This window comes from Ostrea edulis, chromosome 2 (assembly GCF_947568905.1).
Source record: "Ostrea edulis chromosome 2, xbOstEdul1.1, whole genome shotgun sequence".
In the NCBI taxonomy this organism is placed as follows: Eukaryota; Metazoa; Mollusca; class Bivalvia; order Ostreida; family Ostreidae; genus Ostrea; species Ostrea edulis.
In genome coordinates this window covers 3,184,831-3,206,193 of record NC_079165.1, presented here as the reverse complement: position 1 = coordinate 3,206,193, position 21,363 = coordinate 3,184,831, and the positions used below count along the sequence as shown (strand labels likewise).

General features: G+C 36.7%; 2 protein-coding genes across 4 annotated transcripts; one reads left to right on the top strand and one right to left on the bottom strand.

Moving 5' to 3' along the window:
- Nucleotides 1-64: 64 nt before the first annotated feature.
- Nucleotides 65-14,304, top strand: LOC125681017 (mannose-1-phosphate guanyltransferase alpha-A-like). Of its 3 annotated transcripts, none has more exons than XM_056157304.1 (12): nucleotides 65-191; nucleotides 1,881-1,978; nucleotides 2,380-2,483; nucleotides 4,112-4,304; nucleotides 5,658-5,717; nucleotides 7,054-7,184; nucleotides 10,035-10,064; nucleotides 11,062-11,190; nucleotides 11,918-12,062; nucleotides 12,507-12,599; nucleotides 13,159-13,330; nucleotides 13,809-14,304. In XM_056157304.1, exons 1-12 carry the CDS (start codon nucleotides 152-154, stop codon nucleotides 13,907-13,909), a joined length of 1,296 nt encoding a protein of 431 aa, XP_056013279.1. In that variant the 5' UTR covers nucleotides 65-151; the 3' UTR covers nucleotides 13,910-14,304. The 3 variants fall into 3 exon arrangements, with proteins under 3 accessions (XP_056013279.1, XP_056013280.1, XP_056013281.1); XM_056157306.1 differs by lacking the exon at nucleotides 65-191 and adding an exon at nucleotides 435-494; XM_056157305.1 differs by lacking the exon at nucleotides 10,035-10,064.
- Nucleotides 14,186-16,042, bottom strand: LOC130052415 (uncharacterized). The gene is made up of 2 exons (XM_056157307.1): nucleotides 15,982-16,042; nucleotides 14,186-15,320 (listed from the first exon to the last, which is right to left on the bottom strand). The coding sequence occupies exon 2, from the start codon at nucleotides 15,293-15,295 to the stop codon at nucleotides 14,381-14,383; it is 915 nt and encodes a 304-aa protein (XP_056013282.1). The 5' UTR covers nucleotides 15,296-15,320; nucleotides 15,982-16,042; the 3' UTR covers nucleotides 14,186-14,380.
- Nucleotides 16,043-21,363: the final 5,321 nt, after the last annotated feature.

Below are 21,363 nucleotides of genomic sequence, written 5' to 3'. Positions count from 1 at the left end.
TCCAATCTAGGCAAGTTCAGTTTTATGGGCCAACACATTTTCCGGAATTCTAATGTCTATACGAGTTTGTTTGAATTTTAGTGAGATAGTCAAGTTTCCGAATTTTCTTTTTCTTGACGTGTAGTGTCTCCACTTAGTTTATTTAGCAACCATGATCAAGACCATAATCCTGATTGGAGGGCCAATGAAAGGTAACATTCATTCTGTATTTGCACTCGAATATTTCTCGTGACGATGTAGAAGAAAAGACGAAAATGCAAAACGCGATGTCCCGACTACATTTGATTTTTGGTCTGCCTCGCCCAAGAACACCCAGTTAAATTGCATAAGCCCTAATCAAACACCTTTGATAAAGACGCAAATGTTTGTGAGGGAGGGGGCAGACAGTGGATATAAAACCCGAAACACATTTTTTAGCAATCAGCACTTTTGGTAGTTGAATCAACTAGCTGATCATTGTAACAATCAACTCGACCACTCTATCAACTCAACAGGTTGGGAACACTTCCCTTATAACGCGATTATGCCTCTTTAGCGAGAAAGTAAACATTACCATAAACAGGTGTTTTGGTGTCTTTATTGAAAAAAATGGCAAACTCCTTGCAATGCTGAATAAGTGCGACACACACTCAACATGACACAAATTGTCTATAGAATTGACAACACAGTCAAGAAATTTCATATCAAAGACAAAGTTGCTGCGTAAGAGGGAAGGAGTCTGAAATCCATTTCACAATAATGAAATTCATTACATAGGCCAACTTGTATAATTGTTTAATGGATTAATATAGAAATATATAGAGTTAGCACATGAAAACAATCATACTAGCTGGTTTCAGCTACGCCTCATTATTGGAACGATAGTAAGTAGAGCACATGTCAGGAGACTTTTAAGGTCCAATCTTTTGTATCCCAGTTTGCACTTTTTACAGAAATAAAGAGTGAGATGGGTCTGAACAATATCTACCAGTAACTTGAACACATGGACTCCATGAAATACTTCATTTTGTGTGTCACTTTGCTTGATTGAGGGCAAATATTTGGGTTAGGCTTTTCATAGATTTCAGTGAAACAGGCTTTACATTTATTCTTAATGACCAATCACACTGAGAAAATGGCGTCGTGTGGTCATCCAATCTCATTTTTGTTGAAACCAAATGGCCAATCAGTGAGTGAAATTTGCATGTGAACAAAGTGACATGCTGTTATCGACACAACAGTAGTATGCTAGATGTTCAACAGTGATTAGACCACTCCAATAGAATGCATACTTTGCCTGCAATTCATTAGGGGATCTTCACTGAACCCATGGGTTTTCAACCTGACTGTGGACATTGCAATTTTTTTCTAATTGCTCAAACCTAGTTTCAATTCTACGCACAATTTTACAAATCTTGATGAACAATGTTAACTTTTACTGCTTTTATGTATACCATCTAAATCCCATTTGTTACATAGGTTGAAACCAGACATGTATGTAGCAAGGCTTTCAATAACTTTAAAGTGAAGTGGTGAATTTAGCCATTTGAAGAGGCTGTTTTAGAGTAATTTCCAATTAGTTAATTTTTGCAAATTATGAAATTTGAAGGGATGAATTCCGATCATTGAAATGGTGGAAAATTGCCTCCCACTGCCCCTTATTGAAAGCCCAGGTACACAGTAAAAATTTCAGTAAACTATTTTCGAAATCTAGTTCTGAAAATTGTTCAAGCAGACATGATTTCCTTCTGGTGGAGAACACTGTTGAGTGATTTGTTAATCTGTAATTATATTCAAGTACCATGTTTCATACACATAACTGATGCAACCAATTTTAGAGAGTGTTATCAAGATCAAAATAATGTACGAGTTATTCTAAAATGAGTTCTCTGTTTTTAAAGGTACTCGCTTTCGGCCCCTGTCACTTGAGCTTCCAAAACCCTTATTTCCTGTTGCTGGGTATCCTATAATTTATCATCACATTGAAGCATGCAGTAAGGTTAGTAAAAGTCTGTTTAACACACAGGCGCTCAGGTCTGCAGGTTATAAAACTTTTTTGAGCACATTTTCATACTCAAAGTCTGTGCTCAAAATCGTACTCATACTCAAAAGTGAAGGTTAAAGCCATGAATAAACTTTGATTGATATCCATTTATTTTGAAAACTTTGTAAACAATAACATACCCCAATATTTGTTCAAATAACAACAGTAGATTTTGATCATTAAAAGTAAAAAACAAAATTTGGGGAAAATGATGACTCAGTAGTTTATAACAACTACATACAATGAGGTAGATAAAAAGAAGTATAAATATTATATATATTAGATATACCATTGATTAAGAAAAGGTTTACAAATACTTATGTTCAGAATACACAACATGATATGACTTTTTAAAGGTTCCACATATGAGGGAGGTGATATTGATCGGGTTCTACCAGCCTAATGATGCCTTGAATAAGTTCATCAGTAGTGTCCAGCAAGAATTTAAAATCCAAGTCAGGTAATCTTTTATTCTTCCTGTATATTTGATACCCTAACTTAATTTTCATACGGAACCAAAGACTATTAAGTAGGTGCCGTTTCTTTTGTGTCTTATTTTTTGCAGTGTTCAAATTTTTCACATAGAGTAGTCTGCGGGTTCGAACCCAGGGCCACTCTCTTGTCAAGCAAAACTGCTGTTCATTATGTCACAGAACCACTATACTAAAGGAGGATAAATTATATACATCGTATAAGCAGAAGTTTTAACGAGGATTTAATTTTGGCATTATTAGTGAGGATGCCAAGATCGCTAAAATTGCATGCTTACTTGCTTATGCCTGTGGTACCTGTGTGGTACATAGGCCACCAACAACACTCCTCCATCTGGTTCTGTTTTGTGCCAGTCTGGCCAGGTCTTGCCACCTATATCCCTCAGACTCCATTTCTGCATGGACATTTCATCTCCAGGTGTTTCTTGGCCTTCCTACTTTCCTTTTTCCCTGAGGGTTCCACTGTAACGCTTTGTCTGGTGATGGAGTTAGCTGGCTTTCGTAAAGTGTGGCCTATCCAGCTCCATTTCCGTTTTTTAAGCTCCGACTCTATGGGCTGCTGTTTGGTCTTCTCTCATAGATCCACGTTGGTTATCTTTTCAGGCCATCTAATCTTCAGTATTTGTCTAAGGCATTTGTTGATAAAGACTTGTAGCTTGTTAATAAGGTGTTTGGTGGTTTTCCAAGCCTTGCAGCTGTACAATAGGATCGTCTTGACATTGGAGTTGAATAACCTGATTTTGGTGTTCAAAGTAATATTGCCTGCTCTCCAGATAGTTATCATCATTCTGAAGACTGTTCTTGCTTTTCCTATTCGGCTTTTGATGTCTTGTTCAGAGCCTCCCTGACCGCCCATGATACTGCCAAGATATGTGAAGGAGTCGACTTCTTCCAGAGGAATTGATTTTGACTTTGAGACTGGTCTGGTTGTTTGTATTTGCCTTGAGTAGTTTGGTCTTTCTTGTACTGATGATAAGGCTAAAATTGCATATTGCTAACAATTTATTCCATATTGCAAGTAATAGTTATCTTCCCTGGCATTATAAAGTCACCAATAAATAAATATATATAAAGCTAAATTTGTGTCTTGCTAAAAAAATTCCACTTACAGTATTAACTTACTGTGAACTATGATCAGTTTTTAAATTTAAGCAGGCTACTGACAAACAAGTTGCTGGTGCGGGGGTTTCAACAGTCTTGTTTAAAGTCAGCAATTTGCAAATTCTGTGGTCGTTATAATGATCTAGTTTGCCAATACAACCTATCATTGGATCAAATGTTGTCTGATGTGTTTCATACTCATGCATTGTTAGGCCATCTTTATATCCTGGCTTTGACTGCAGATTACTCCGTTTACCTGATCAAGATATAGGGCTCACGGAGGATGTGACTGGTTGACAGGGGATGCTTACTCCTCCTAGGCACCTGATCCTACCTCTGGTATATCCAGGGGTCCGTGTTTGCTCAACTCTTGATTTTGTATTGCTTATAGGAGTTATAAGATTGATCACAGTTCGTTATCTTCACCTTTTCATGATATAGAACCACTAAGAAAGTGCGAAATGTACATGACATTATATCATATGTTCTGTTGTAGATACTTACAGGAATATACAGGCTTGGGTACAGCAGGAGGGCTATATCACTTTAGAGACCAGATTTTGGCTGGGAATCCTGACAGCTTCTTTGTCATGAATTCAGATGTATGTGGGGATTTCCCTCTCAAGGAGATGTTGTCCTTCACAGTACAGAAAGGGGGAGGATCACACTGTACAATACTGGGAACAGAGGTAATCCTGGCTAAATTTAACTTTCTATCACACTGTACAATACTGAGAACAGAGGTAATCCTGGCTAAATTTAACTTTCTATCACACTGTACAATACTGAAAACAGAGGTAATCCTGGCTGAATATAACTTTCTATCACAATGTACAAATCATAACTACTCGGCTATTTCTGTAACCGCAAATGAACTTCATATGTGGATGGATGCCATCAGAGTCTGTTGCCATGTGTACACAAATGCAACTATGATGTCACAGTCGTATGTTACAATATGAAACACAAACTTTCAAATGCATCTAAGATATCATACATATTTAAGGTATTCTAATGCTATCAATTTCCACTTATATGTTTATGTATTAGAGTGAATAAGACGTTAATGATACCAAAACCGAATCTGTGGTGAAAATCTAAATAACACATTATACAGGGATTTGGTTCTGGCCTTTTAACTTCATCCACAGGCGCGCTTCCGACGAAGAAATACATCGATTTGATGCAATTTTTGCGCCGATCCACATCCGAGTCTTCTTACCAGTTGCTGAAAAGGACGAGCTCATTATCCGATTGACACTGTACAATGCAGGGAACAGAGATAATCCTGGCTGAATTTAACTTTCTGCTCATCACTCATGGGCAAACTCGCTAACAAATGTCACAGATGATGAATATGCATTACTGATTATCATTTAAATGGTGGTGGGATATAATTTATTCCAATTAGAATTTGCGTGATGTATTCATAAATGGCAATACTTGCTTTCCAAAATAAACATATAGTGAGACATGGACATATTTAAAAATACATGTATAACTTGTCTTCCATTATTTTTAAAAATGCATTTCAAATTTCTTTTCTTTACATATGCAACAATTAAACTTTAATTATTTATTGAATTTGTAAGTTTTTTTTTTTTTATAATTTATTTATTTTTTTGGTTTCATACAATACATCAAACACTTACACAAACATACCTTTCATACATGCATACATCTCCCTGTGGTTTAGGTTACTTGCTGTACAATAGTGAAAGTAATAATAATAACAATAATACATGTACTAAAAATAATGACAAGTACATGTAGTAATAATTAATCAATTGCAAAAATATTTTCCCACTTCATCCATATTTTATCAAAGTTATGTATTTTAAATGCTTGAATTGCAGCATATTTCTCTACATGATATTTAAACTTTAAGTGACATAGTAATCTAACAAGATTTGGTTCTTTATTCTGCATTAAACAGATAAATATGTATTGTTTTAAAAAATTTGTAAGTTTTAATACAAGCACAATGGTGATTTTGTTTTTATGCTTTCTTTGTAATGTGAAACGTATTTTATGTTTCTTAGGCTACCAGACAGCAATCTTTGAATTATGGTTGCATAGTGGAAAACAAAAGTACTCATGAGGTAAGAACTCACACACTATATGAATAAATTATGCTATTCTATTTTGAATTAAAGTTTGACAATGTTTTTGTGATTTATGTATGTCCTATCTTTAGGAAACTTAAATGAAGGAAACTAAGAGTGACCTCCATAAAACTGATACATTATTAGAAAAGAATTATTTCACTAAAAAGTTACATGTCCAGTTTTCTTTTGAGGGGAGATAATCACAAAAATGCAAAAATAGGGTGGGGTCATTTAAAAATCTTTTTCTCAAGAACCACTGGGCCAGAGGAGCTGAAATTTTCATGAAAGCTTCCTGACATAGTGCATATTCAAGTTTGTTCAAATCATGGCCTCCGGGGGTAGATTGGGGTCACAATAGGGGATCAAAGTTTTACATAGAAATATATAGTAAAATCTTTAAAAATCATCTTCTCAAGAACCAATGAGCCAGAAGAGCTGAAATTTATATGAAAGCTTCCTGACATAGTCCATATTCAAGTTTGTTCAAATCATGGCCCCCGGGGGTAGATCGGGGCCACAATTGAATAGGGGATCAAAGTTTTACATGGGAAATTGGGAATAAATAGAAAAAATCTTTAAAACTCATCCTCTCAAGAACCAATGGGCCAGAGGAGCTGAGATTTACATGAAAGCTTCCTGACATAGTCCAGATTCAAGTTTGTTCAAATCATGGCCCCCGGGGGTAGTTTGGGGCCACAATAAGGAATCAAAGTTTTACATAGAAATATATAGGGAAAATCTTTAAAAATCTTCTTCTCAAGAACCAATGAGCCAGAAGAGCTGAAATTTATATGAAAGCTTCCTGACATAGTCCATATTCAAGTTTGTTCAAATCATGGCCCCCGGGGGTAGATCGGGGCCACAATTGAATAGGGGATCAAAGTTTTACATGGGAAATTGGGAATAAATAGAAAAAATCTTTAAAACTCATCCTCTCAAGAACCAATGGGCCAGAGGAGCTGAGATTTACATGAAAGCTTCCTGACATAGTCCAGATTCAAGTTTGTAAAAATCATGGCCTCCAGGGGTAGGTTGGGGCCACAATACTGACTAAGGTTTTACATGCAAATATATATGGAAAGTCTTTAGATATGGGCCAAGGTAACTCAGGTGAGTGATGTGGTCCTTGGGCCTCTTGTTTGACTAGTTATAAATTCGGTTTTTATTTGACTAGTTGTAAATCCAGTTTTTATTTGACTAGTTATAAATCCGGTTTTTATTTGACTAGTTATAAATCTGGTTTTTTTTATTTGACTAGTTATAAATCCGGTTTTTATTTGACTAGTTATAAATCCGGTTTTCAGTTGATCACATGCACTGTGTATTGTAGGTCCTCCATTATGTAGAGAAGCCGGAGACGTACATCAGCACAACCATTAATGCAGGGGTCTATCTCTTCTCCCCGGACATCTTCTGTACCCTGGAAAAAATCTTCAAGAAAAACCAGGAGGACAATTACAAGTAAGGGAGATAACTATGTAGCTGTTTGACAAGTAACAATGTAACTGATCTACTTATGACAATTACAAGTAAGGGAGATAACTGTGTAACTGTGTGACAAGTAACAATGTAACTGTTCTACTTATGACAATTACAAGTAAGGGAGATAACTGTGTAACTGTGTGACAAGTAACAATGTAACTGTTCTACTTATGACAATTACAAGTAAGGGAGATAACTGTGTAACTGTGTGACAAGTAACAATGTAACTGTTCTACTTATGACAATTACAAGTAAGGGAGATAACTGTGTAACTGTGTGACAAGTAACAATGTAACTGTTCTTCTTATGACAATTACAAGTAAGGGAGATAACTGTGTAACTGTGTGACAAGTAACAATGTAACTGATCTACTTATGACAATTACAAGTAAGGGAGATAACTGTGTAGCTGTGTGACAAGTAACAATGTAACTGATCTACTTATGACAATTACAAGTAAGGGAGATAACTGTGTAGCTGAGTGACAAGTAACAATGTAACTGATCTACTTATGACAATTACAAGTAAGGGAGATAACTGTGTAGCTGAGTGACAAGTAACAATGTAACTGATCTACTTATGACAATTACGAGTAAGGGAGATAACTGTGTAGCTGAGTGACAAGTAACAATGTAACTGATCTACTTATGACAATTACAAGTAAGGGAGATAACTGTGTAGCTGTGTGACAAGTAACAATGTAACTGTTCTACTTATGACAATTACAAGTAAGGGAGATAACTGTGTAACTGTGTGACAAGTAACAATGTAACTGATCTACTTATGACAATTACAAGTAAGGGAGATAACTGTGTAGCTGAGTGACAAGTAACAATGTAACTGATCTACTTATGACAATTACAAGTAAGGGAGATAACTGTGTAGCTGAGTGACAAGTAACAATGTAACTGTTCTACTTATTTTCAACCTTAGTATTGTAGCTATTTAAAGATTAGCTCATAATAGCAAGGATGTAGGGAATAGATTCAGTGGTAAAACTAGCTCTGTAGCAATGCAAAATGTGATAAACTCCATTATTACTATTTGCATGATTATATTTTGCATTGATCTTGACAATGTAATAAATGCAATTCATTTTTTATCTAGTGTTTTTTTGTTTTGTTTTTTTGAGTCGGCTCGAGAAGACCCCTGTTATCACCGGCACTGCATTTTGAATTTTGATTACAAACCATTGTTTATACATACACTAGATAATGCAATAGTTCTTAATCTCTGGTCATTGAAATTTCGGCAAAATATGGGAAATATTGTGCATATCAATTTCGTTGGTTTAAACAAAGTATTGGTTATTGTGTTCTTGCATTTAAAAGCAGTGTTACCTAACTGTAATGATATTTTCTTTATCATTTGGTTTGGAGACAACATGAAAGCGCATGAATGCGTTACATTGTATGTACATTGTTCAATCTCTACCCAGAGTTATCGTTCCTTACACTCACATTAACAGTGTTATTCCACATGTAAATCCATTATTCTAACAGAATTCTGACGAAAATATATCTGAAATGAATTAACAAATTCTATATTTGCTTTGTTTAAATAAATAAACAACGAACGAGTTAACATCATTTACGTACGCACATGGTACATTTTTGCGGGAATACTTCGTGTAAACAGAATGAAAGAAGAGGCAATCAAGATATTTGAAGACTTCAAGAGAATATTTTGTATAGATACCTGCTACAAATCGTGTCAGGGCTGTTACTGTTTTGTCTTTTGCAGTAGGCTTTTAATAATTGACATACAAGTACCAATAAATGATCATCTCATGTAGATGTGCTGGGTACCCGGCATAGTGACCTTTGATCTTTAACTTTTATGTTCACACAATTTGTTAAGCTTTTATGGTTAAATTCCTCTAGCCGATGTGTCATGTTCCTAGTTTGTGACGTTGCATTTCCAAAGATATCTAGTTAAGCATAATACGCATGTTTTACCATACTTAAAGATTCAGAATTAAAGCTTATAAGACGGTGCTGTATACCCCCACCCCTTGTTGGAAATCGCAGATGAGTCGACTCTGCAGCCCTTGAGGCCTTTGATTTTAAAATAATGAATACTATGTACATATTAAACTCAAATAATATATTAAGATAGTCACTGATGCAGATTTCATAACCATAGATTTCATGTTTATTACATTTTGCATCGATCTCAATGCAAAATGTGATAATGCAAAATGTAATAATTATGGTCATACAAATGTACATGTATATGAAACAATGATATCATGAATTAATGAAAAAGTGAAATAACCAACAGTGATCAATCTCATCAATCCTGTAAAAAATACCTAATTACGATTAGGGCAAACACGAACTCACCAGAGGTGGGATCAGGTGACTAGGAGGAGTAAGCATCCAGTAGACTTTTCACACCTCTGCATCGACACAAAATATGATAATTCTGCCCAACTATTATTGATATTTTTAATTCAGTTAAAGAGAATATTAATATTACTTTTGTCTTATTACTTTCTTCGATGAACTTTATGCAAAATGATTGATAACACAAAAGGTACTAAGTGAATTTATTACATTCTGCATTGCTATGTAGCTTGTTCCTGGGAAATTCACATATTTATATTAATCCTGTGGAATTCATAGATTTAGCTTGTTTTTAGAGAATTTATATACATATATTTATTTACCTGGTAGTTATTTCAAAACAGTACAGAAATACATATGAAAACCTGGAGTTACGTCTCATTTTGCTTTTTCTCTTCTATTGCACTGAGTAGAAGGATCGAACAGTATTATTTATAGCTTGTGATGTACATGGAACGAAATATAAATACCGTTATTTTCAGTTTCCTTACAGGCAATGAATGGTGCTCTGGGTAATTTCGCATGATTTTATTTGCTCGATATTTTTTTGGCTAAGAGTGCCACGTACATTGACTTAGATGCTATGTATGCAGAAATGCCATGTTTTGTTTTCCACGGTTATCTTTTTTTTTTAATTTGTGAATGAAATACTCCAGATTGATTTTGAACTGAAATTCTAATTTTGAGGTCTCATAAATTTGAGTAAGTATTGATCATTTCTCTACAGTTAAAATCTGATGCACTAAATGTTTTGTTCAGGTATTTACTCATTGTCAACTTGGTGAAAAGGGGATGATAATTGTTGTAATGGACAACATGTGTAATAGTAACCATTCAATGTTTTATTCAATTTGTGTACATATCTATGTAAATTTTAAAAAAAGATGTACTTTGTACATGTAGATTTGAAAAAAAAAACCTGTGCGATTTTGCGTTTAGATGTAATGGATAATTTGTCCTGTGTTTTGTTGTTTGTTATATGGGTATGTCTGGGAAATCCTTGTAGAGCATGCAGATGAGTCAGTTGTGTTGGGATTAAATTTTTTTTTCGTAACAGCATGACATTGTAATCTAACCTTAGAATGACCCCATGTGGATACTGGGACATTTCTGTTGTTGTACAGTTCATGTACAAGTACTTTTACTAATAAATTAAAACAAATTCTCATTAATATATCACATGAATATTTATATAAACAAAGCTACTGAAACATAAGTTTGATTATGTCTTCACTATTTAAGATAAGTAAAATGATAATGTGTTGTCTCTCATGCAAACAGTAAAACATACTTATAACAAACAAGCTTGTAATGAATTCATGCGTATTGTGAAGTGAAATTTGTTCCTTTTTGAAAGGAAAATAATGACTTTATTAGATACACTGAAGTTTGGTTATAAATAACTGTTTTTCTCTGGCCCTGGAGGTTCACTATAATCGTGTTTAATTGCATCTTATGTTATATTTGTGTTGTATCAGAGTTTTGAATGTGGAATAATTCTATTTTTAGCTGTGATCCCAACATGCAGTTGAAGGAAGTTATTCGTCTGGAACAGGACATTTTCGTTCCTATGGCCAGCTCAGGGAAGCTGTATGTCTACCACACGGACAGGTTCTGGAGTCAGATCAAAACCTCAGGGTAAGTGACTAAGAAAATGGAGGAATGATTTTTATCAGTTTTACAGAAATTTCTTTCAATGTCAAACACAGTGTATAGTTCAAATAAGCAATTCAGTGTATGAAATCACTTAATGTAAAATTACTTGATTTAAAGAATATTTAAAATCACAATGACATGAGCTAGATCTGTTGCATGCCATGTTTCACACCATGATCCCTGTGAGGGTCCAGGTTAGAATAGGCTCTCAGTACCCCTTGCTTGTTGTAAGAGGTAATTAAATGGGGTGGTCCTTCGGATGAGACTGCAAAAACCAAGGTCCTGTGTCACAGCAGGTGTGGCACGATGAAGATCCATCCCTGCTCAAAGGTTGTTAGCACCGGGCATAGGCCTAAATTTTGCAGCCCTTCACTGGCAATGTTAACATCTCCATATGAGTGAAAAATTCTGGAGAGGAATATTAAACAATACACAACCATTCTTCACCATGAAATCATTTATTTTTTCACGAGCCTTTACTTTTCACTGTTTTTGTGGTATGGACATACCCACAACTTCAAAACTCCACAAGAAACACAAACTGAACTTCAATAATTAAACCAAGTCTCTGCAAAAAATCATATTTCTCTCAAACCAGGAATAAATATGTAATTGTATAGTACATATGAAAAGTTATACATTTGTGAATTGTGAACAAAATTTCCTGACAGAGATAGTTTTTGATAGATAGATGCCAACTTGTTTTCAGAGCTGCTATCTATGCCAACAGACATTATCTAGCTTTGTACCAGGACTGGCACACGGAGAGACTTTCTAAGAATGGGGAACTGAAGCCTCAGATCATCGGGGATGTGTATATCCACCCAACGGCCGACGTCCACCCTACAGCGGTGGTATGTGTATCAACTAATCCAAACAGTATATATAGTTATCATATGTGAAAACACTCAGGCCATGAAATGTTAGGGAACCTGAATATTGATAAGTAGTACATAAAACATACCCCCCCCCCCCCCCCTCTCTCTCTTTTTATATATATATATATATATATATATATATATATATATACATTTTACACAGAAAATTGGACTACATGTACACCTGTGTATATATACATGTATATAATTAGGGCTGTATGGGAGTTATCCTCATATTGTATTCAGTCAGTCAGCCTCAGAGTTTGTAAAAACTACAGTCACGAGTAAATTTCCATACATCCAGAATATATTGATTGTGTATGTATGTTCTTTTGATTTTCCATCTTTTAGCTTGGTCCGAATGTACATGTAAGTGTTGGTAATTTGATTACGTATTTCTTTTGATTTTCCCTCTTTTAGCTTGGTCCGAATGTAAGTGTTGGTAAGCATGCAGTGATTGGTGAGGGAGCTCGAGTGAGGGAATCGATTGTTCTAGAGGGTGCTGTTTTACAGGTATGAAATGGATTGATTACAATGCAGTATTTTTCACACCAGTTTTAAAAGCTACCCTTATGCCCTGTTGATTTGGAAACATCATCAACATTTTTGGATATTGTGAATTTTTCAATGTTGAATTCTTCCATGTTTGAAAAATTGCATTTACATATACATAACTATTGATTTTTATAACTACTCTATAGCTTTGTTTTGCAACCTTTTCACATATTATGCTTCCTTATTATGCAACATGACAAGTACATCATAAAGTCAACATACAAAGTTCCAAAAATGCAGTGACGAAAACATCTAGTTGCTGTCCAATATTTTCCTTATCAAGATGCTATTTTATATAGTTGAAATCATTTAATCTTCTTTGGAAGTTTTGGCACCATTTGGGGGAATTTTTGTGAGGGGAAACTGCCTGAATAAGGTAGTAATTCTTATGTATGAAAAACACTCAACATAATAGGTGTATGGAAACTTCAGATTATTAGGTATTTCCTTTCTAGTATTAAAGCTGAGTGACGATTGGACTGACATCTCTCATTGTCTGCCATTGTCTCTTTTGTAGGACCACTGCTGTGTGTTGTACAGTGTGATTGGTTGGAATGTTACCATAGGAACGTGGACTCGTGTCGAGGGTACACCCAGTGACCCCAACCCCAACAAACCATTTGCCAAGGTCGATGTCAAAGACACATTCACACCAGAAGGGAAGCTCAACCCCTCCATCACTGTCATTGGTGAGTTTTCAGTTTAATTTATGTTAGTACAGGGGTCTCATTTAAAGTCAGCATTTTGCAAATTCTATGGTCTTTATAACCATCTAGTTTGCCAATACAACCTATCATTGGGTCAAATGCTGTCTGACGTGTTTCATACGAATTGATAGGCCGTTCTTGGCACACTGATTTTAATTATGGATTGCTCTGTTACCCTGATCAAGAATATAGGGCTCACAACGAATATGACCATACAAAGGGGATGCTTACTCTTCGTAGTCCCCTGATCCCACCTTTGGTTTGTTCAGGGTCCGTGTTTGTCCTCCTCTTAATTTTGTATTCTTTATAGGAATTATGAAATTGAAAACTGTTTGTTATTTTTACTTTTCATGTAAGTAGTAGTTTTATTAATTTAATTTTTTCTCAAATTCCTTTTACAGAAATCACCATAGCATGTGTATATATATTTCATAGTGGCAAAAATTGCTTTTCTTTTTAGGAAGTAATGTTCAGGTACCATCAGAGGTGATATTACTGAATACTATGGTGTTACCAGACAAATCTCTGAGCGGCAGCTGCAAGAACCAAATCATCCTGTAGGGGCACCATGTCATTCTCCCAGCATGCACTGTCATTGTTACTTTCAGCAAGTAGTACCAATCCCATAATGCATTTCCATGGCGTGAACAATTTCATTTTGAATGAAATTTTTTTAATCATTATATCGTAATTTATTTAGATCTGGAAAACACTTGTGTATTCATTAATGTATATGTACAGTTTACATTTGAAGAATTAATTTCCTGTATGAGAAATCTCACATAAAACATTTTGTATTCATCATGCATTGAAGTGATGGGTAATGTGTTGGTAGTCTTTCTGTATAAAAGTGATGTATCTGAAGAAATAACATACCAAACCATTTACTATGTACATAGAATTCACGCTCTGTTTTATTCCATGCTTTGATGCTTAATAAATTATAATGTGTGGGATGAAGGTAGTTTTGTTTGTTAATTAACAGATTACATGGTTCTGTACATATTGTCATCGACATCATATTGAAATAATTTATTTCGTTTGTGTTATTTTTATGTCATATGCATATATGAAATCTGAAGTCTCGGAATCAGTCACAAGCAGTTTGTTTTTGTTTACATCAAAGAACAGATTCTTTGGTTTGAAATGCATCTCGGGAAACGTTTTGACAAAGATTCCATCTTTATGAATCAGTCCTAGCTGGTTACTATCGAGACACATAATGACGTAATCTCCGACTGACGTCACACCAAAAGGCGTGTCATACATAGGCACCTCCCACTGGAAGCTTCCGCCCAAATCACAACAAACGATCCGACTTCCTTCCGTGTCGCTCAGGTATATTGAACCAGCTTTAATGGATTGGTCTGAGATGGAGAGAAATTTTCCGAACGGCCGAGTGTATCCTCCAGAATCTCGATTTTCTGTCAGGCCTTTTATGCTGTCTACTTTTACTTTCATTCTTCCCTTCATATCAATAATTCTAAGAGATGCGTTCACGCTCATGACATCACACGTCACGAACAGACGTGATCTCCCAGACGCCATTCCAAAACCTTGAGAATTTTCTGGAAAAGTGAACTTCTTTCTGGAATTCCGGAATCGGTGATCGTCGACATTGACAAATATGACACCGTCTTTCTGAGTGAGAGCGATCTCGTTTTCGTTTGTGTATACCATATCCCTGCAGTCCGCCGGAACTGCGCTCTCTAACAGGAAGTTGAAGTCCCTATCAAATAACTTTATTTTGCTGTTTTTCTCGTCAAACATAACGTACTTTCCATCTTTAAAATAGCACACTCTTTGAATGGCGCACTCGTTTCTGTCTTTCTTGCCCCGGCAGTTTATTTTGTTTGAAAATTCCAGATCAAGATCGCTAAAAAAGCGTCCTTCCGTCCATCTTCTAGTGACTGGGTTGACGGGTGGAGGACGTTTCTTGTACGCCATTGGAAATCGTTACTGTGTAAATGAACTGTAATATAGAACAAGAGAGTGGAAGGTTAGCGTCGTAGGCCTGAAGCTCTACTCATCTTAAACAAGGTCTATGAACCCACCTACACACTTCACGCTATACGATTTCTATAGTCACGATGATGGAAACTAAATTTTTTATATTATTTTGTTTACATTAATGTCTTGTAAGATAAAAATAACACATAGTGAAAAGCTGAACCGTCAACTGTATATATTCATTTGAACATAGACAACATAATCATGACATTTATCGAAGAATTATAAGCAAAGAGACGGGTAATCCACAGAACCGCCATAAGTGAATCTGACGCGTGGAAGAATTCGCTCTTCAATCCAACGTAATCACATTCTAAGACGTGATGACGAAAATTATTGGCAATAAAGACAGGAAAAGGAATGAATTATACATGAGATCTTTTGATTATCTAATTTTATTTACGTGTTTTATACCCAAGGGTACCAAAACAAGCTAGAAAAAAGCCTAGCGCACTGCAGACGAATCATGAATTATATTTAGTGTAAAGTGATTAATAATTAATCAGAAATTGATCTAAAATAGATGAGAATCAATGTTATAAATGGGAGGAATGCTACATCAAACAGTCTTCAAACAACGATATAGCTATTACTGCACACAATACCAGCATTATCGTTTTTACCTGTTAGTTTCCTCGACAGATAATGACGCACACGGTAGTTTTTACCTTAAGTTTCCTCGACAGATAATGACGTGTTCGTGAGTGCAAGCAATATTTCCCGTGAAAACTAATTTATTTCAAAATGTGAAATAAAATAAACCTTGTGCATACACATAAGTCAAGTTAAACCGCAGTCATTTGTTGTTCCTTTCAAACTTAGTCGTGTGTAGTGTAATTTTCAATGCAACTGGACTGTCAAAAACTGGGTGTTTTAAAAATGTTCAAACACTATATATTCATCAAAGCTTTTGTAATATTCTTCGGGTCACTAAATCTCGATTCACGTTCACGGCCTTCTTCTCGAAACTGCATATACACGCGGCTTTTACAATGACCTACGTTTTCTTGGACACCATTACAACATTAGGTCGGACAGTATGAATATCGCCATACACATGATTCTTGCATTTTTTAATAATGTGAACATATGTTTTTCTCAGTATGACATTTCAAAGTAAACGATTTTATAAATTATTTTAAGAAAGCTTCCCCTTACAAATAGGGGGGAAAAATGCTTAATCATTTTAGATAAACGAATCCGTTAAAATGAAAATGATATTCGGTAAGCGTTAAAACAATCATTACATGCTGCTCTGTCATTGGATAAAATGCGTCATGTGACTACATAACCAGAATTTATCTGCAAACTTCCGCCAGAGGTCGTTTGTATTCTGTGTGCGGAGACGCAGAGGACTATGGGTAGTATGAATTGATCTGATCAAACCTTTTGAAGTCATAATGAATATAGCTTTCATTGAGTTAATGTGTATGTGGCGACATCATGAATGCTTTATTTCTTTAGTGAAAAAATCACCGAGGTGGTGGTTTTTTGTCGAATGACGAACCTTCAGAATTTAACCCAGAATGTAAAAGATGTTGAGCAAAGTTTATTTATGAAAGTCTTTCTATGAATACATGTAACTTTAGGATTTCCCAAACAATGAACAGACTATTTGTTATTATCTTTTAAGGTGACATTTCATGGCATTTTGCGATCTTTTTCTGTGAACTGTGATTTGCGTCTCGTGTTTCAATTGTTCTGGGAACCTTCACTTTTGTATACGTTTCACATTTTATTGCTATTGTTGGAAAACAGAAGTTCGTTCGTGAATGTAATGCCCCCTTTTTAGGATTTTCGAAATCCAAGATATGCAGCATAAAAATTAGTTGTTGATCATTATTTTCTTATATAATCCTTTGTTCGGCCATTAACTATCGGGAATCCAATATGGCGATTCACGCAAATTAGCCAAACGGTAAAATTTCTGACACTGTCTTGAGTTCATTAAATTTTGTTATAGACAACCAGTAATGGGGAAAGAGTATCAATTCATTTCGCATAGACCTCGTTACAAACCTTTGACCCTCTCACTAATTAATTAACTATATTGATTTTAGACAAAGACCTATCAACATTTCAAAGTTCATTCCATGATCAGTTGTGGTTCGCCGCTGTATGTCCCTCGACAAAATAAGATAGTTATTAAATTTGTTAGATACAAACCTAATTACTACTACTAGTAGTAAATTCTCGACGAGACGTAAAACATTAAAAGAAAAAAGAAATAGCTATGCAGTTAATCCACCCCGAAAACAAAGGTAAACAGTTAGTCCACCCCGTTATAAATGTTTAGTTAGTCCTCCCCCGAAAAAATAGCGATGAGAAACTGAAGACAACGAACAGTGATCAATCTAATAAATCTTATAAAAGATGAAGATAACGAACAGTGATCAATCTAATAAATCTTATAAAAGATGAAGATAACGAACAGTGATCAATCTAATAAATCTTATAAAAGATGAAGATAACGAACAGTGATCAATCTAATAACTCCTATAAAAGGTGAAGATAACGAACATTGATGAATCTCATAACTACTATAAAGGCGAAGATAACGAACAGTGATCAATCTAATAAATCCTATAAAAGATGAAGACAACAGTGATCAATCTAATAAATCCTCTAACTCCATATATCCCTATGAGCTTGAGACGAGGGACACCACAGCCCTGAGGGTCCTCCACGTCTGCTACGTACTTGAATGTTTTATTGATGGTGAATGTTGACGGCAAACTGGCAGCTTAACTTAGTGACAGGTGGGATGATTTCGGCTTCTCCGTCGTCGGCTTCCCGTATATTGTGTGGCAGCGTTCCATTGACGCCTGCGTATGGTGTTTATGTATCGACTGGTTCGGTGCGCAGCGGTTTGTTCTGCATGTGGTCGGTTTTGGGGTAGGGACGGGTTGCTGGCGGATGTTGTAGGGGTTTCGGTTTGGAGTCAGTGTTTCGCTAGCTGCAATAATGTAGCCCTATCCAATTGGGTTTTTTTATTCTGACGTTTTCGGGATAGGGCTACAATTCCATAGGATCTCCGTAATGGTGCAAAATAATTTTATGAATAACCGATAATTAACTCTGTGTATTAGTCCCAAATGTTGTTTACACCAAAAGGAGTACCAACTTTGTGCTCGGGCATGTCTAATAAAGGTGTTTTTCATTATATATAATGTACAGCATGCAAAATTCTTCGTCTGCTCCGCCATGCTTGTTATCGCGAGATCTCGTAGGTGGATCTAATGAAAAGCCTAAACATTGACAATCAGCGCGAAAATGTAGTTACTCGAGCCACTTCGACAAAGAAAGGAAAATCATATTGTTGCAGAAAGAATTTACACTCTGCTGTTCGGTTTTTAACTTGATATTTAATTCAAACCTTTTCAATACCGACGAAATAGCTTTCGCCTCCATACTTGTCCATTGATGTAAATACTACCTTATATGGCATATGCAAATGACTTGACAACCGGAAGTTGAAACTTCAGTACCTCAAACATGGCGCACAAATATGAATCGAGAAATTGGAATTTATCGAAATTGTTGAAAACGGTAGAATAGAGCCTCACAAATCTAAAGTTGCAGGTTGTAAATTTATATATTGACTAAGAAACATAGAATATCATTTTATTTACCTAAAGAAAGTCAGGAAATGTTTAGAATGAGCGCAAATGTTGCGGGAGTGAATCACTCCCGCATTTGCACCATTACGGAGATCCTAAGGAGTTGTAGCCCTCTCCCTAAAAAAAAAAAAAAAAAAAAAATCAGAGAGGGCTACATTATTGCAGCTAGTGTTTCGCAGATTCTATAGTCGTAGTGGTGATCTGGTTTGCTAGTGCATCCTGTCTTTTGGTGGGGTGCTGGCTGGCGTATTTCATGCCGGTTTTCCGCCGTTCTTGGCGCACTGATTTTGACTGCGGATTACTCCGTTTGCCTGATCAAGACATAGGGATAACGGCAGGTGTGACCGGTCTACAGGGGTTACTTACTCCCCCTAGGCACCTGATCCCACCTCTGGTATATCCAGGGTCCGTGTTTGCCCTACTCCTTATTTTGTATTCCTTATAGAAATTATCAGATTGGTCATTCTTCGTTATCTTCACCTTTCATAAGGAATACAAAAGTGCTAAGGAGGAGTAAGCATCCCCTGTCGACCGGTCACATTTGCCGCGAGGTCTATATCTTGATCGGGTAAACGGAGTAATTTGTTGTCAAAATCGGTGTGTAAAGAATGACCTAACAATTCATATGAAACACGTCAGACAGCATTTGACCCAATAACAGGTTATATCGTTATTTTCTTCTTGGATAGCCGTCGAATGGACGATGCTTTCAGTTTCGCCTCATGTGACTTCGGAGTCTTTCCCCACTGCGGAGAAACTATGTTGCAGGATGTGCTCTGCTGTTTCTCTTTTTTTGCCTGACGTTTCGCTTCCAGACCATCAAGACGTGTAATTTCAAAGAGCTTGACACCTTTGATGACCGAAGTCCTCCATGAGTCACGGTCTTTGACCAGGGACTCCCACCCATCGACTTTGATGTCACAGGCTTTGTGAGATTACGTGTGCCCGTAGCAAGCTCTGAGAGGAACGAGAGGAACAGCTGTTTGGGGATACGGTCATTACTCATTCTCATAACATGACCGGTCTATATGAGTTGAGCCTTAACAAAGCTTCGATGCCAGGTAGATGCATGCTTTAGCACCTCTGCATGGGTGATCATATCTTGCCACTTGATACCCATTATCTTGTGTAGACAGCGTTGATGGAATTGGCCCAGTTGCTTTATGTGGCGGCTATATAGGGTCCAGGTCTCGCAACGGTACAGTAACGATTTTAGCACAACTGCTCTTTAGACGACTACCTTAGTTTTGAGTTTTAGGCCGCGCTCACTCCACAGTCTAGTCCAGAGGTGACCTATGGAAGCAATATCTTTGGACAGACGACTGGATATTTCCTTATCCAGGCTACAATCGGAGGTCACGCGACTGCCGAGATAGGTGGACGCATCTACATTTTACAATTGTGTCTCCTGGATCTTGATGCATGGCTCTTGTGGCATTGATTGCAGCTTGGTTTGATGGAGTACCTCTGATTTATTGAGACTGATTTTGAGACCAAACGAACCGCATGCCTCCGACAGGTTGTCTATTAGTTCTCGCAGGCCGTCCTTGGAAGTGGCTGCTAGGGCACAATCATATGCAAACAGAAAGTCCTGAAGCAGAGCCTGCTGCACTTTGGCCTTTGCCTTTAGTCTTCGCAGATCGAAGACGCGTCCATTTGAACAGTAGTTTATGGTGATGCCTGCACTAGACTTGGAAAGAGCCGATTGTAACATGACTGCAAACAGGATGCTGAAGGGCGTTGGAGTCATCATACAACCTTGCTTCACGCCATTGGTGACTTGGAAAGGTTCTGACACACAGCCGTTGTCCAGGGACCAGGGCATACAGAGTATGACGTCTGGGTGGAGAGAGAGGCTGCCGTGTCTGGCCGATGCTCACTACTGGTCTTTGGTTATCGCCCTGCATGTGACACCTCACTTTGCTGAAGCGCCGCTGTAACCGTTGAACCGTGCAGGTTTTCTTAGATCACATTGCCGCAAGTCTTTGAACCTCACAAGGCAGTGAACCTACTTACCTATAGGCGAGAGTTTGCTGGATAAATCGCTGGCAGATCGACCCTGAAACAGGTAATACTGGATTACAGGATACCTGTAGCAGTTAAATAACAATTATATAGCTGACCTGACCTTGCCATAACTTGTTATAACTACCACAGCATTTGCGAAATGCTGACTTTAAACGAGATTGTTGAAACCCCTGTAACATCACCTTGTGTGTCAATAGCCTGCATCGATTTAAAAACTTATCATACGCAGACACAGAGCAAGCTCTTGTGTATCGAATCAGTTCCGAGCAACACCAGGTGCAGTTGATAATGGAATATTGCTACATAAATATGGGAAGTTAACGATGGAGAAGCTGAAGACATCCCATTTGTCATAAA

Bases quoted from the DNA above. Each gene is read 5' to 3' on its own strand.
- LOC130052415 (XM_056157307.1), bottom strand. From the start codon at position 15,295: ATGGCGTACAAGAAACGTCCTCCACCCGTCAACCCAGTCACTAGAAGA.
- LOC125681017 (XM_056157304.1), top strand. From the start codon at position 152: ATGATCAAGACCATAATCCTGATTGGAGGGCCAATGAAAG. The intron at 192-1,880 runs GTAACATTCATT...CTGTTTTTAAAG, and splicing joins GATTGGAGGGCCAATGAAAG to GTACTCGCTTTCGGCCCCTG. The intron at 7,185-10,034 runs GTAAGGGAGATA...CGTTATTTTCAG, and splicing joins AACCAGGAGGACAATTACAA to TTTCCTTACAGGCAATGAAT.